This window comes from Notothenia rossii (assembly GCF_949606895.1).
Source record: "Notothenia rossii genome assembly, chromosome: 6".
NCBI lineage: Eukaryota > Metazoa > Chordata > Actinopteri > Perciformes > Nototheniidae > Notothenia > Notothenia rossii.
The window spans coordinates 73,593,036-73,610,275 of record NC_136909.1 but is presented as its reverse complement, the minus strand read 5'-3'; the positions used below and the strand labels follow the sequence as shown (position 1 = coordinate 73,610,275).

The 17,240-nt window shown below is 41.1% G+C and overlaps 1 protein-coding gene across 1 annotated transcript; it reads left to right on the top strand.

The window, feature by feature from the left end:
- Positions 1-154: 154 nt before the first annotated feature.
- golga7bb (golgin A7 family, member Bb) lies at positions 155-16,870 on the top strand. The gene is made up of 5 exons (XM_079689013.1): positions 155-285; positions 5,152-5,277; positions 6,123-6,275; positions 11,702-11,803; positions 13,257-16,870. Exons 1-5 carry the CDS (start codon positions 274-276, stop codon positions 13,341-13,343), a joined length of 480 nt encoding a protein of 159 aa, XP_079545139.1. The 5' UTR covers positions 155-273; the 3' UTR covers positions 13,344-16,870.
- The last annotated feature ends 370 nt before the right edge of the window (positions 16,871-17,240 follow it).

Sequence of the window (17,240 nt, the reverse complement as noted above, 5' to 3'; positions counted from 1 at the left end):
TACCACTGTTAAGTTTTTTAAAAGTCTGACCTTGAGGACTGAAAAGGACTGAGGGCAAATAATGTTCGGTTTGTGCTTTTTATTTGTTTTAAATGCATGTAGCCTAATTAGCATATCCCCGTCCCTGCGAATCTAGTCGCAGTGTGCGCGCTCAGTCACGCAAAAGCACGCGCCCTCGTTCTCCTGCTCTGTAGTCGCGGTGTCCCGCACAGCACGAGCACACTGTAGTCTGTTTCAGCACGGGACAGATCCTCTGTACTTCATTACTGCAATATGGCGAGAGAGGTAAGAAATGCAGCTCCTCCTCCGCTGCCTTTTCTCTTGTATTTCATGAACAAAACCCGAAAATGATATCCCTTCGTTTTTTACAAGAAATGCAGTCTTGTAAACTGAATGTCTTGCTTGCTGTTCCTCTGATGCATGTGGTTTCTCGTGGTTAATGTTAATGTTAATTGTTAATTCAATCTTTTCCACCACTTGGACTTGTCTTCTTGTGAATTGTAACTGAAATATCAGAGAGTCTTGCCAGGTTATCTTCAAGTATGAATATATTTTCCATGCATAAGCTCCATTGCATTTACTTTCATTCTACTTTTTGAGCTCTGTAATAACAGGCATATATGCATATTTGTTCATACGTAGTGTTTTTCCTTGCATGGTCAATTAAGAAAACAAATGTCCTCCAGTTAGAGAATATCCAGTAGGCTCGAAGATGAGGAGGCTGATGGTGTGCTGAAGATGATGGAGCAGTCAGCACCATGGACAGGGACAGCCTCTCTCTGTCTTTCACCCTGTCACTTCGAAATTGTCAGGAATGTGTCCTTGCATTTTAAATGGGCCACATAGTGAATCAGCTTTCCAATTCCCAGCACTCATAAATAGAGCCAACATGATTGGCAACTCTGAACAGCAGAGGCACAGCGTCCATGACATAAATAGTATTGTTCAGGCAGTGTCATAGCACAACTACAACAAACTGTGTTGCTGATGTATTTTTAGCCTCAGTAATGTCTGCTAGCTCTCAGGCCAGCATGCATGTGTCCCCGTTGTGTCCTTGGTGATGTAACCATTACGCTGAAGACATATCTGCTTTAGTTATCACAATAATGATCTCCCTGGAAGAGCCATTTATTTGCAAGATTGAGCCAGTTTATAGTTGTGCCAGCATACAGTACATGCATGAGTGTAAATATATGTGATCATATGTATGTGAACACACTAAACATGCAATGTATGAGTGAGTGAAGTTGTAATTCAAGCTTAATGTTGCTGCAGGTAAAGGTGTAGTGACAATAAGCTGCGCAGGATTCTTGCCAGATTTTTTCCGAGCCTGAAAGACATTGGCAGAGGATCCCTGATTTTCCCTCTGGTGGTCTGCCAGCATCCCTGTCCAAGCCCCATCAATTACACACACGTGCATGCACACAACTCAAAATGCACATGCGAACAAACACACCCAGTTGGTGCAACCAGGAGAGATTTTATGTCCAAGGCCCATCAATTATCCATGACATATTTAATGTGAACAGGCTGCTGCAGTTTGTAACCATCAGTGATTGGAGTTAGAGATGAGCAGCATACCCAGCTCTCTGTCTCTCTTTTATCTTATATTAAAACTCATTCTTTGACATTTTCGTGTATGCCAAGTCAGCAAAGGACCATGTTAAGTGACTGAGTAGCACTTAGCTCATCCTGCAGACTATTTGTGCTGCGTGGACGCTCTCTGGATCCATTAAGTCCACCAATTCCAGACCCTCCTCGCCTGTAGGCTAGCCCTGGCTCAGCATACACTGTTGATGAATAATGTGTTGAACCAGTAATCATCAGAGGCTGGCTCAGGCTCGGCTGTCCACTGAAACAATGCTCCACCTTTATCCAAAAGAGATTTCCTCTTTCAGCTTAGGCCCCAAAGTCACTGATCTTCCTCCAGATGTCATGGAAAGGTTACAGTTTTGTCAACACTGTCTTAAAATTAAACGATTTATAGACATATGGCTAGCGTTGCTTGGCAGAGAACAGGTCAAATGCTGCTCCAAATGGCAGGAAATCATTTGGACAGATGACAAGAGAGCTGAAAAATACTAGCTTGGAGAGAAGAATGAAACATCTGACTGAGTGTATTTGCTGTGCATACTGTAATTGTGTATGCCTTTTCCATTGCTGCCCAATGGCACTCACCCGTGCTGTCGTTTTACGTTGTTTGAGTCAGAGTGACGAGACTATGAAACATGTCATGGCATTGAGAGTAACGCTGACCCCAATATCCAGGCTGGAAGTCAGAGATAGGGAAGGGTATCTGAGTAGGAATGACAATGAAAATATGTGATTTAGTGACATCCATCCATCGCCATGAGAGGTCATTGATGCATCATGTGTCATTTTTCACTTCTGGTTTGAACTGATGTACTCTACAGTAGTTTGGTTCCTGGTGTTTCTTTTGTCTGGTGAGCCAGTGGCTTGTAAAATACATTTGTTTATTTTGTTTGCTAAATTCATGATGTTTTTTATGAACCTCTAAACTGGTTATAAGTCCTCCTTCTTTTTCTTATTTTATTTCTTCAACTGAGTACATTTCATTTTGCAGTTAATCAATGTGCAAACTAGAAGTAATGGATGTGTGGGTGGAAGGAGAAGTTAGACAGAGCTGCATGATGCACAGCTTCTTAATAGTCCTGTGTGATCAGTGTGACATTTTAACATTGCTGTCTGCTTGTGTGCTATACTTAGACACAGTAATAGGCTGGATTTGAACCCTGATCTCCCACGCAGAAAAGTAAACATCAGATCTCTGCCAACAGAAAACATTTATCTTTAAGGCTCTAATGGACAGAAAAAAAGACCACTCTGCCCGGTAACATCAACACAACATGACCAAATAAACATTTTATGTTTACGTTTTCTATTAACAAAACAGTGTAGGTGTTGGAGGATTTGGGCAGTTGAAAGTTATTTGAGAGTGGGTACCACGTTTAGGGCCAAGTTATAACAGTGTAGATGCTATGACCCACATCTATAAACCATCATTCAGAACATGACATGAAATGACACAGAAGACACCGGCAGGCACAACCAGTCAGTTGTGACATTTAACTAGAACATCCACATTGGACGAATCACTTTTAATTGTGTCACACATGTGTCCATGTTTGTTAAAAATCATGGGATTGTCTGGAGAGATGTTCACACAGAGATGTCTTTTTGAAGAAATAAAGGGACATGTTTGATTGGCCGCCACACACTCATGACACTTGCTTGCTTTGCTCAGCTGCGAGCTACATGTAACAGAGAGATGTAAGAGGGAGGTCAGTAGGTCAACAGCGAGTCAAAACACACTGTGATGTCCCACTGGCCTGAAAGCTGAGCATGTGACAGTGCAGTTCAAGCTGCTGGGTTCCACTCAGGTCTGAACTTCTGTTAACTAAAGTGTCAGCATCCTTCTTCCTGTGTATTTGTTTCCTTAGACCTTATTTTCTTTACCTTTTTTCATCTTCATTTCCTCCCTTTCTTTTCTCACATCTTTTCAACTACAGTATCTTATTTCCTTCCTCAGGGACTTCCATAATTCCTCATTTCTTTCTTTGTTTTCCTTCCTTTCTTCTTTTTGTTTGTTTTTGCTACCCTCCATTATCTCTTATTTATTTTTTCTAACAATCCTGAAGCTTAAAAATCTACACAACTGGACCTGGATATCAGGTTTAAATCCTTCAGCAAACAGAACTATTAACTGCTAATATAAGTTTGAAGTAAACAAGTTAAAACTACTCAATTAAAAAATTGAATGCGAGACCTCCTCACCCAAAACAAATCTCACAGTAACAAACAAATTACCCTTATGGATCTTTTGTTTATCTCACTCAGCAAAATGATTCTTACTTGGATAAAGGATTCTCAATCGTGTGCTGATAATTGCTTCTATTAATAGAGTGACTTGTTGTTCATCATGATGGCCTGAAGATAGTGCGAGGAGGAGGAGGAGGAGGAGGAGGAGGAGGGGGGTGTTTTTTGAGATGAAGAACGCAAAAAGAAGGATATTCAAAGCTCTGGCAGACAGAAAGATCTATTGGCAGTGAGATGATTTTGGCTTTTGGCTGATAAAAATAGCTGCTTGGATGCTATTCTGGGTTGTGAGTGATATACTCTATATAGAGATGAAAGGCTGGCACTGTACTATGTCTGCTTACTTGGAAATGACTCTCTCCTGCTCAGGCAACCTCATAAACTGAAAATATGCTTGCTCTTAATTATAACAACACTGCAGTAGCTGGACAAACGATCCACAGAATAAAATGTAGTGAATATAATAAGCCAACAACTACAATCTGGCTGACGCATTCTGGGAAATATGGAGCAGAAATAAAGTTTGAAGCTCTGAATTAAAAATATGCCTCCTTATCTGTGTTATACTCAATTTTCACACACGCTTTTTGTTCATTCCCTTCTCCCTCCCTTTACTCTCCTATTGTATCTCTAATTGCCATCCTCTTGAGGGGAGTCATTTATATCAGCAGGGGGCATGTTACATTGGCCCACTTGGTTGCTGCTTTATTCCTCTCAGGGGAATGACTGTTTGGGTGTAAAACACTCCACTCAGCACCAAAGTGCTGCAAAAGGATGTCTTTCAAAGTGTTATTACTGCAATTGGGTCCATTGATGCTGGAGGAATGAAGTGTTGGTGTAGTAACACAGTAACATTCTCACACTGTGTAGCCCTTATGTACCTGTGTTGTCAAGAAAAACCCTGAAAACCATCACCATTTTAACGTATCATAAAGAATTTATTTTAAATACAACTGATATGTTAATGGACCCAAGCCAGTGGAAGAACAAACCACTCTGACATTTTATTAAGACTGCCACTTAGTCACTTTAAGATGTAATTTTTCTGTGTATGAATTGAATGTTGTACTGTGTATGGTGATTGTTATTTTACCTTATTATCATCATCCAGTGCCAAAGCCAAATTCCCATTACATGTATATTTAATGGAGAATACAATATTCTAGTCTGAATGAACGTTTTGAGAGGGTTTTTGACCACTACACACAACACCAAATCAAATAGACCTGCTACTCTTGTACGATTATGTTTATATATTAATTTTGAACCACAAATTGAACACGTGTGCCTTTCTCCTGTTGTTTATCTGCTCAGTTTCATAACCTTCAGGAGCTGAGGCACAATGCATCGCTGGTCACCAAGGTGTTTGTTCAGAGAGACTACACTGAAGGAACCGTGTGCCGCTTCCAGGCCAAGTTCCCCTCCGAGCTCGACAACAGGGTGAGCACAAACACACTTACAGTATACACACATCCAGGCAAAATGTAATATGTTGACCAAAACCCAACTCACCTGAAGCAACACCCCCGTTCTCTGATACTGAAAGAGTGATAGCCCAATATAGCCTAATAAGATCAAAATGGTGCTTCCCAATATGAAAGAACAGGTGTGAGTGATGGCTGTTGGTTTGTAAGGTATTTCCACCCCACAAAAGGATACAAAAGTTGAGCTTTAATGTCCTGCAGTTCTAACTCAGCGGACAAAAACAGTATAAGTATTAGAAATGTATTCCAAATGTTCTGATCCTCAAAAGAAAGTTGAATCTAATGAAGCCCTTCTGCTTTTTTTACACTCACTTTAGGCTCTGGAGAATTGGTGCTGTTTATTTGCTCTTTTCACCTTTCCACATTAGCATCTGTGAATGCTGTTATGTAGGGGTATTATTGTAGATTTGTCTAGTAATTATCATCTTAAGCAGACAGTCCACATAAACAGAGCAAAAAGGAAACATAAAACAGAGAGAAACACAGTGGGAGTCAGTGCAAAGGGGCAATTAGTGAGCGTTTTAAATGTAATGTTGTGCAAACCACCACCGACTGCTGTCACAGTTTAAAAATGTATCTTTTCATGTACATTTCTTCTTAGTTTTCACGTGAAGTTTGTTGATAAATTCTCTGACAAAGCAGGAGTACTTTGGGTTGAGCAGATTGCAGCTGGTGTGTTTGGCAGGTCGTTTTTATAGCGGAACAGCCTGTTCCCACTGTTATGCCAGAAGACCTTCACAGTCCTTATGGTGTGTGCATGTCCATGTCCCTACCTGGATGTCTGTATGTGTTTGTAAGTAGATTGAGCGAACCTTGCTCGAGGAGACGGTGAAGACGCTGAACTCTTATTATGTGGACGCAGAAAAAATTGGGGGCCAGTCGTACCTGGAAGGATGTCTGGCCTGTGCAACAGCTTACATCGTCTTCCTCTGCATGGAGACACGCTATGAGAAGGTACTTTCATATATTTCTCCAAAACACTTGTGTACCTGAAGGAACATTTCACTTTGTATCAATGAAAATATGGCTGCACATTAGGTTTGGGAAATATGTGTTGTAACAATGGTTTTGTAAACTGTTGTTTAGCTTTACACGGGTCATAAGGCATAATTTGTTACTTTGGAAACAGCTAGGCAAGTTTCTTCCCCCTGATTCTAGTCTTGTTGCTAAGATAGGCCCATGGGTATTTTTTTAATGAAGACATGTTGTTATTTCACAGCAGGAAACGCTCCGGTGTAAATAATAAAGTTCGTAATGGCTGCATTTCATTTTGCTGCTTCAGTTTCAGGGTCCTGGTGTTATTCATCCTGGCTCACTGTCCCACCTCTATGGCTTACTGGGACACTTGAATAGAGCAGAGCCATCGATCATTTTATTGGTAACACCGGTGCTTTTCTTGCTATGAAAAGTGAACATTTCTGCTGTGGAAAAAGACCATTGCCTTAGGAATTTGCGCAATGCATGCACAGGCATTCGAGTGGTTGACGCCTGACTTTCCCAAAGACGATTTAATAAAAAAAATATCCCATCTTATCTTACTGACCTATTTATCTTATCTTCAGCAAATGTTTCTTATCTGTTGAATTATTCCTTGGAGCTTTCTTGAGAGCACAGACTTTTTTTTATAACGCTTGTTTTAGTATTGCTTCCCAATGATCTTCTTTTTCCTGCAGCTAAATAGATCTCTTATAGAAAACATGATCATTATTCGAGAGGCCCCTCTTAAATCTTTTAAAACAACGTATGGATTGCAGAAATCTAATGAGGCCTTAAAGGGCAAACCCTGTTTGTCGCAGTGGACTGACACTATGAACATAAAAAAATATATAAATATCCATTCATCCTTTTTCTGTTCCGAGTATCCTGTTGAGGGTGGCAGGTGGATACAAATGATATTGTAACATGTATTGGATGAGAGTAAGGTTAACCTATGCTGAAATATATCACATATGGATGAGAGGAAGAAACTAGAACACCTGGATTAAATATATGCACACCCAGCATGCCAACTGTGCTGCCATGATAAATATGTAATCATTATGGAATTTCATTATTAAAATATTAAAGTCAGCAAGGTAATTGAGTGGATCTGGGCTGAAGTCGAATAGTCCATTTAGCTTAGGAACCTTCCTAACCGAGTGAAATGACCCGGAAGTCCCTCAGTGGCAGCCATGATAAGTGCCGTTCGAATTCTCTAGAATCTAGAGAATTCGAGAGTCTAGATGATAGGAAAGGAAGTTTCAAACTTCCTTTATAACCTCCTTTAGCTTAGGAACCACTTGACCTCCCTCACCGAAAGGAGAGGAGAAAATGCTGCCCCACAATGCCTTGCAGCCGCAGCATTTGCCGTCACACAACAGTCGGCCGTTCACGGAAACAACCGATTATGACCGAGAACTTATATCATGAAAGTTACGGTGCTTATTAAGCATTTCAAAACATAGGTGGCAACTTGCCAAAGTGCTTTGTTTTGAACGTTCATCAGTATTATAATCAAAAAGACAAATATGAACGTTATTTTTTACTGAAATGATCAAATAAAGTCAACATTTCACAGTCTTTACTGAGCTGTGTGGGGTTTGTTCAGCTTTTAAAAGATGTTTGAATGGTGATATCCACAGTGATAGGTGTTAAGGACTAACGTAAATACATTTGTATTGATTTTAAGATCTTTTCATTGGTCATACAATCTTTGGGATCATTTGTATTAATGTAGACCGGAGGGAGAGGGTGACGAGCATAAGTTTCACTTTCCTTTTTTATTTTAATTCCAACTTTGGTCATGAAGAATATGTTTCTCTGTTGTCCACGTTCATAAAGCATAAAACAACAGCATCAGAGCACGGTGCAGAGTCTCTAGATGAGTTTACAGTAGTCCCTCGTTCTTATTTACATCCATGGTGTAGTCTGCTGTATAGAAAACTGTAGTTTCCATAGTTTCCCCACAGCAGGAGACACACATTTATGACGTCCACTGGCGCATCATAAACACATCGGATAGTGAAAGTGCAGTCGGATTCTGTAAAATACCGCAGTCTCTTCTTCTAAGTCCTTTTGAATTCTCATATCCACTATCCCTTAACCCCGTGACGTTTCACTCAGAGGTCAAGGAATAGACGACAGGGTTAGAATTTAGGAGCTGATTTTTGGACTATTCGACTGCAGCCCTGGATGGGTTACATTGACCTCCACCTTATAAGAATCCAGAAGATCGCCTGGTACCTGGAAAAAACCCAAGATTAGGAGATTAAACTTGATTCTCTCTCAGCTGTTCGTCCACGTGTGCTGGTGCACAAGGCATGGCACGCCAACTGTAACGTGACATTTACCTGCAGCAAAAACAAAGATGTCCATCTTGAGAAAGGGCAGGTGACTAAACCTCTTTGTTGCAGCATGTCGCTACATGAGATGGAACACATGCACACACACACAATCCCAGACACATGCACAGGGAGTTTGATTAACCTCTTGTGACTTTGTCGGTTGTTTTAGATTAAACTAGAGTGGCGTGAAGTCCCAGCATGCCTCTGTGTTCTGATCGTTGTCACCCGCAACATTCATCTCCCTAGTTTTGTTGCATTCTGTAAACATTTCTTTATCAAAGCAGTACAGAGATACTTGGAGCTTGACCTAGGAGCACAAAAGGACATGTTGCTGTCATGAAGCCATGCGCAAACGCATTGGTCTGAGCTGCTTTCATCTCCTCGTCAGCTGGGTGCCGCTCCATTGAGACGCTAAGATGCCATCAAACACACAGGAAAGCTGTTTATTTACTTGTTTAACTTAACCATCTTGGCTGAATGATGTTGCGACTGACAATGATCAAATATACCCACCCAAGTTGATGCTGTTTGTGCGTGTACGTGTGTGTGTGTGTTTGTGTGTGTGTGTGTGTGTGTGTGTGTGTGTGTGTGTGTGTGTGTGTGTGTGTGTGTGTGTGTGTGTGTGTGTGTGTGTGTGTGTGTGTGTGTGTGTGTGTGTGTGTGTGTGTGTGTGTGTGTGTGTGTGTGTGTGTGTGTGTGTGTGTGTGTGTGTGTGTGTGTGTGTGTGTCGATAAAGAGGCCACACACCAGAGAGCGTGGATCAGTGTGCAGATTCATTGGAGCACCCAGAGCCCTTGATGCTTACATCTCACCCTATCAAAGGACACTGATTGCTCCCAGCATGTCAGAACAGATACATGTGCACACAAGTGTTCAGAAAGCTTCCCTCACACACAGCATGTGCCCTCATCTCCCATTTTTTTGTTCTTCTATTATTCACAAGAATGTGCCTGAACACTCGGGTTTCAGTAAGACACACATAATTCCCTTTATATTGCACTTGGTGACATAAACAACTTTCTTTCTTGCAGAGGAATAAACACTCGCGGCATGCATGTGAAACAGACTGTGACACCTTCGCTTCCTAGGCGATATACACACACTCTTAAAGCTTTTTCTAGAAGGGCTGTAACAGACAAGCCAGCACAAAGTGGCACAGCTTGAGTACTTAACTGTCATATTGTTTCGCTGAAGTGACACGATTGGCTAGCCTTGACACGGTTGGCCTTTCGGGTCACAATAAATAATAAGGCATTTGTTGCTGTATTCTCTTTGATGGAGTTATAAAACAATATTGATACCTTAACCTGACATAGATCTGACTGATTTAAGGCAGCACAATGGAGCAAACCGCTGCCTTTTGATAGCTTTTCACTGAGAAATGTACTGTGTTTCTCCTCAATGTTAAATCTTTCCAGGCATTTCATTGAAAACACATCTTCTTTTTTGTCTGCCAGTTGGAGATAGAAAGAAGTATTCTTCTGTGGTTTTGGTCTCCTCTAGCAGGGGTCACTATATTAGCAGCTGTGCCTGCAGCTGTAACAGGCTTTTGACATCCCAGAGGAGCGCTGCTCAGTGTGTTGCTCACTCTCTATTGTTTTAACCTGTCAATGCTGAGTGCTACACTGACCTTTAGTTAACTCAAATATGTGGAAGTGAATATTTCATGTTTAATAAATCAGAAACAAAAGGTTTTACATCCCCAATACAGCATACTTCAAGTGATTGCTGTAGTTGTTCTACGGATTCTATTGTTGCTGTTTTAACCATCAATTGTTAAAAGAAAATCCCTTGGAAAGAAAGACAAGTAATGATACATGTTTTAAACAAACCCCTAAGTTGGCCTGACTTTCAGGTGCCATCAATGTCAGGGTCGCATCCTAAAGTTGTAGACAATATGGTTAAACTGGTTTCTCATTGTATATACAGTAGATAATGTTGTGGTCTTTTTTCTTAAGTTATACAAATGTGTGTTGTCTTAGTAGAGACCCCCAGATGTGTTTCAGATTGCCTCTCTCTTTAGGAGTGGTGACAGCTCTGTCAGTGTACATGAGGCCCAGTGGAGCGTGGGTTGGCTGATTGACATGGTTAGGCAGAGTGTAGAAGAGGCATGGCACATCAGCCTTGTTGATGTCCACAGAGGCAAATCTGAGGCTGAATAAGCTGCTCTAATGATGCCACTTTGGCTATCATCAGTCCATTTAACATCTCCACGCATCAGTCAGGAGTCATTTGGTTGCTATCAGCGGGACCATGGGACTGCTTCCCAGTGCTACGGTTTTGTTAAACTCTCTAAACAATGTGTGTGGTTGTAATGCGTAGAGTAATGTAATACAGGCATGCTTGTTTGAATTTCTGTGCCGAGGCACGGTTTGAACTTGGTGCTCAGCTTCGCTCCACTGCTGTTCTTGGGTATATAGCACACATTTGATCCAATACTCACTTGCAAAACTGAGATATACAGTAAGTCCAGTGCCAATGCAATCCAAATAAACTGTCCGCCTCGCATTGTATAGTGTTTCCGAATTGACCCGACAGTTAACCAAGGCAGGACATTTAGCCCGGGAGAGCCATATTTGGAATCAGGAACCATGGCTTCCAAATGGAAAACTTCAAAAAGAGAAAAGCTCAAGCTTGTACTTTTTACTAAACTAATACATACAGCCTTGCTTGACATGAGTGGCCTAGAAATATGTATAAAATAACTTCCGTACTTTGAGCATAATATAATTACTTTGAGTTTAGATTATAATGTTCAGGAAACATAGAGACAGGCAATGAGTTTCAGTATTGTATGCGGTTAGTTACTGCAGCCCTGCCATGGTTTGGCGTCTTTTTATCTACATGGTTACACAGAGTGCACTTTGAAAAGCAATATGCAGGTAATGGGTCCCCTGTTAGAATGTCTGTACAGGTTATTTTCTGCTGGATCACATCTTAGGCTTGTTTCTTTAGGTTTTCACTCTGCCTCCAATGGATCTAATCAAATCTTGATTGTCTCCAAATGTACCTCTGTCCTTTTTCTTACCCCTCACCAACCCTCTTGTTTTACTCCAGGTGCTGAAGAAGATATCAGGATACATCCATGAGCAGAATGAGAAGATCTACGCTCCTCGAGGTCTGCTGCTGACAGATCCTGTAGAGAGAGGAATGAGAGTTGTATCCTTCACTTATCTGCTGCCCAAGAGTGTTCAAAAAGAATAACTGCTGAACAGAACAGTCAGTGATATAAAGACTGAGATGACGTTGCAGAATTTGGGAGTTTGCAGAAACCAGGCTTCGGGAAAGGTGACAAGTTAGAATCAATTGAACTACTAGCATCATGGTAGTTGGATGAATTAAAAAGGAACACTCTTTTCTCATAAATTACTGTCAAGGTACCCTTGAACAAGGCACTTAAACTCCAGCTGTTCAATGGCTAGCTTTCATTCCCAGGAGTACATTTAAAGGAGGGCAGACCTGAAAAAAGCACACATAAGATGTCCTTTGACGAGAAAAGGTGAAAAAGTAGTGATGTGATGAATCAGCAGCCTGAGGTGTGTATGCACTTGCGGTTCTGTGTTTTGTTTGCTCAGGACATTTTGTTCTTTTTTGCTGTGCCAAAACAGGGTGGTCTATCACAATCTTTTCAAATGTTTCTAACTCTTCACAAGGCTAATTTTATGGTATTTTATAGTTTGCAGAAGAAGCCAGATGTGAACATCTCTTTGTTAGTTGGAGTTAACCCAACAAAGTTCCTCATGAAGTTAAAAGTCAAAAGGAGAGAGAGAATGTATCCAGTAGACCATCACATAAACAAGCTCCAAGTCACAGGGCCAACCTATTAGCCAACACACCCCTGTACAATATAGTCTCTGTTCGTGGATGATAGAGACCTCAATCCCCCAAAGACCAGCACAACATGTGTCTCACTTCTACCTCTTTTACATGTTTCAACATACTGTGATTTGACTCAAAAACCCTCGAGTTGACAAATCTGCAACTTATAGTTTTGAGAAGTTCTGGGGTTTATTTTTACTTGTCATGAGCTGTTCCAGATTCTACAATCTTTTTCAAGCCAAAGCAAGATGCAATTGTATTTGGAGCACATTGGAGACAATCTGAGACAGGAGATAAGCACTACCAGGAAACTTGGGATGCAGAGCGGGGCAGGAAGCACACACACACACACACACACACACACACACACACACACACACACACACACACACACACACACACACACACACACACACACACACACACACACACACACACACACACACACACACACACACACACACACACACACACACACACACACACACACACACACACACACACACACACACAGGGACTTCTTCTGTTTGTTTTTTGTAAAACACTGAGCTCTCAAGTAGAACATTTTCACAAGTCACCTCATCTGAGATTAAGTGTTTATTTTTGTGCACACCCACATCAACATGGGATGAAATGTAGTGTGAGCAATACAGAAATAGTGATGGTCTGCTTTAGCTTTACACATTTAAGTGTGCAGAGGGTTTAAGTATGAAAGAATACAGGGCTTTTGTAATTGTAACTGTATTTGAATACCCTCAGTCATGATGATCCTTGACGTTCTCCCTGTCCTCAGCTGGAGATCAGTGTGTTTGAAGACCAGGGCTCGGGCAGCTCCAGTCCCAGCAGCAGCATGTCATCGGCGGGCAGCAGTGCTCGGTGACTGGAGGGTCAGCGCCAGGATTACGGGTTCCACCACAGGGGCAGCGGGACGCTTACCAACATCCGCATGCTGAAACATGAGAGCACCAGGTTCTGAGACAGGTGGAGAGCATAAAAGACGAGGAGGTGATCCACAGCATTCACACTCTCCCTGCTTGGGCCTACAACCTCGAGAACAGGATCTGGCTTATACAGGGGATAACAGAATAAAAACTAGTGCAGCAGCCAACTCTCATTAAGGGAACCTCTCTCACTCTCCAATAGCTATCCAAACCGAAAAACTCATGATTTACTTTCCTCCTATTTTTCCATTCGCCTTTTCTCTCATTCCATCTTGTCTATTTCCATGAGTCACAGCATCTCTGTCAAAGGGATGATTCAGCGGGCTTAATCTTGATTAGGCTGGATGGCAATGCTTGATTGTTTTCACAAGGATCTCTATCACTAGTATAGTCTTAGGTCTGTGCAGCAGCTCTGAAACCTGGAAGGAGGAAAGCCTCCTGGGGGAGCCATGTTCCCCTGTCTCGCTGAATGATTGTATTCACGTCAGGTGGCTGGCATCAGGCTCTTTGAATTCTGCTGTGGGACCCTCTGTTCTCTATGCTCTGTTCACACACATTTGGCTTCAATATCAAACGACAAACAAAGAGCACCTTGGATTATTTATCTTTCTTGTTTACAGCAGTGGACGGTAGTGATCCACATCACAGCTGTAGGTTACATAAAGTCATACGAATGTACACAACCATGACCAATTACTCATACAGACACTAGCAAGGGGACATGAATGCACACGCATACACACACAGGGCTAAGTGTTCCTACACACAGATCCTGGCAGGTGTGGAGACACATTTTTCTGTGGTCTCAGCTCATTGGGAACGCAAGCAAACCCAGGCCCTGTTTGCCTGCTCTAGTTTCCCTGGTAGTGTGTACATGGGTGTCTGTGTGTATCTGTGTCATCAGTCCCAGCCTTACTGAGTGTAAGATTAAAGCCTGTTTCGTTAAAAAGACGTCAAAGACGTCAAAGACTAAAGATCAGTGTCTCTAATGAGAACTGACGACTGGCATCTTTGATTCAGGGAAGAGAAAACAGTGTGGAATGATGTTTCTACAGCGGGTTGTGGTCTGTCTACACTGCTAATGTAGATGCAAATACATTTCTAATCATACAAATACAAAAAGACATTCAGCCATAATATATTTGTTTCTGACAGGCACAGGAAATACTAAGAACAGAGCGCGATTTAAAATGTCTTTATCATCAGAGTATTCCGCTTCATTGATGCCATCTGTCATTTGTTATCAGAAATGTTGGGGTTTGCAGTTATTGCTCCCTCTAGGGTCAGACAGAGGAAATTCTGCAATTCCCAAAAGATAAATCCTTAAAACGATTGAGTGTAATGACAATAGTGGATTAAATAATTTCTCTCTCCTTTAATGAAACTTACCTTTTAAACCACTACTCATCCACCCTGCAGGCTTTTTTTTTAAACAACCTCCGCAGTACACACAAGACAATGAGAAGCATGGAATTGAGACAATGAGACAACGGGAAGCATATTCTGTTTCTTTTTTGTGGGAAATAGTACATCCTGTCTGGCTTCTGTGTGAGTGGAGGCTTACAAGACAAAAGATCATCACAATGTAGCAAAAATGTTGATAACACCCACACAACATCAAGACATCACTTGAAAAAACAAGCCCTGTTTGATTGTCTAGTTTTTTTATTCCATGTTCCCACAGTTTCTGTCTTTTACCATTTTCTGTTTTGTTTTCTTTAATCTCGCCTCATAACATCATGTTTAAATCAACTCTGGGAGTGTAGCCCTTTTCCTTTACTTTAGCCACAAAGTTAGCTTTGATCAAAACCCCCCACTTGTCAGGTTGAAGTTAAACCGCTCACTGGAAATTTGTTTTAGAATTAAAGATGTTTTGCTGTAGTGGATCATTTAATTTCGACCAGACCTTTTCCTATCTGAATGAGATGAACCTCCAAATACTTTTTACCGCAGCAGTGGAGTGCCGTTGTGCTTGTGTTCAGCCTCCTGTTCTTTTTGATGCCTTCATGTTTCATGCCAGTGGAATGGATACCCAACCTGGGGCTGATGGATTGAATAAAAACTGACTTAACAGTGCCAATAAGCAAGTAAAGGAGTTCAATGGACAATGTATAAACCCGAATGCGTGCACACATTGAGTGTGTATGAACTGTACAGAAGAAGAACTTTGAATTGTACAGTACATGTACAGATAAGAAGTGTAAAGAAGTGAAAGGAAATGCCATAATGCTATTTAATTCCAAAACATCACTATTGCCCAGTATTAGTCCCTCAATACATTTTCAATGTTTTGATATCCTCTCTAGTTTGGGCATGAAGTGACAGAGCAGCTATGAAAGCATATCGTCTGTACAGCTGTGTGCTGCTGTGAATCATCTGTAAAAACGAAGATAACAATTAGTTATGTGAAAACTGTCGATAATGTAGCTTATGATAATGTTAGTAATAATAACAATGTTAGTTGTTATTGCATAGTGGGTGATGATGATCCTCAGGGGGAAGTCTGTGTGCCAAATTCAAAGCATAACGCTGTTTAAAGGATATGTTAAAATGTACAAAAACATGTAAAGTTGTACGTTAAACAAATCTGAACCTATCCTTTAAGGCTGTGGTAAGAAAGAAACACAGTGTCCCATATTTGAAGGCTTTATTCTTTCAAGAGCAAGTTATTTGATTAGTGAAGAGAACCGAGGGAGTGAAGGTTACAATATTTAATGTATTCTCATAAAAAGATGTACATTGAGATTATCACGGAGCAGATTAAATGTTGAGTCTTGATCCTCTATCATGCTGACTATCAAGATAACCTCTATGCCAACCCTTGTCTTTAGAGGAGAAATTTGTGGGCCAAGTGATGATGTAAAGTCAATTTGTGTATGTTAATTCCCACGTGTCATATTTATCTTGTACTGTATTTGAGAGTGCAGAACTGTTGAGTCCCCAGTAATGTATGTATGCTAGACTGTGTCAAGAAAGAGATGATTTATATTGCAATATAATATCTTCCTCAAAGTGTAAAAGATTATGTTTAGTGTTGGTATCAGCCTCTTGGAGTTGCTTTGAGTCCTGCATTGATGTATAATGCTGCATGATGATGTGTATGTGTATGTGTATGTGTGTGTGTGTGTGTGTGTGTGTGCGTGTGTGTGTGTGTGTGTGTGTGTGTGTGTGTGTGTGCGTGTGCGTGTGCGTGTGCGTGTGTGTGTGTGTGTGTGTGTGTATAAACACAGCGAGTGCCAGAAGTGAAATCCCTGAGCAACAAAACCCCGATTGGTGGTGCTAATAGGAGAGAGGAATTGATATCTTATCTTGATGCTATTTATGTGTTTAACTCAAGTTATTTATTTGCTGAAATGGATTCATATATTTTCTTTTCTCTTAAAGCCGATTATTATTCAAAGCCTGTGGAGAAGAGTTTCAGCTGTCTCCATGAGATGAATAAAGTGTCTGGAGAAGTAAAATGGAAGAGGATAATTGTGACTGCCGTTTATTGTTAACAAGGATCCATGCTGCGTTTCTGCTATGGGTTCATGTGCGGTAACACGAGGTCTGTCTCTTACACACATTTCTGTGGATGTCCACAGAAGGAAAGTCTTCGATGATGCCGAGTCATGTCACCTGAGGGTGGGACCTCCAGATGGTCCGGACTGGGAGGTAAACTCTCTGGCCACGAGCCTTCCTCACACCTTAGCTGGCGTGAAATGGAACTGAATACATTTACTCAAGTAATGTACAGTTTGAGGTGCTTTTACTTTTAATTTCCCCCTACTTTATTTCTACTTTTATTTTCTATCTTTTAAACTAAATAATGTACTTTTTACTCCACTACAGTTATT

What these genes read in the sequence shown, in the direction of transcription:
- golga7bb (XM_079689013.1), top strand. An exon ending in TGGAGACACGCTATGAGAAG is followed by an intron (nt 6,276 to 11,701) that starts GTACTTTCATAT and finishes GTTTTACTCCAG; the next exon opens with GTGCTGAAGAAGATATCAGG. An exon ending in TAGAGAGAGGAATGAGAGTT is followed by an intron (nt 11,804 to 13,256) that starts GTATCCTTCACT and finishes CCCTGTCCTCAG; the next exon opens with CTGGAGATCAGTGTGTTTGA.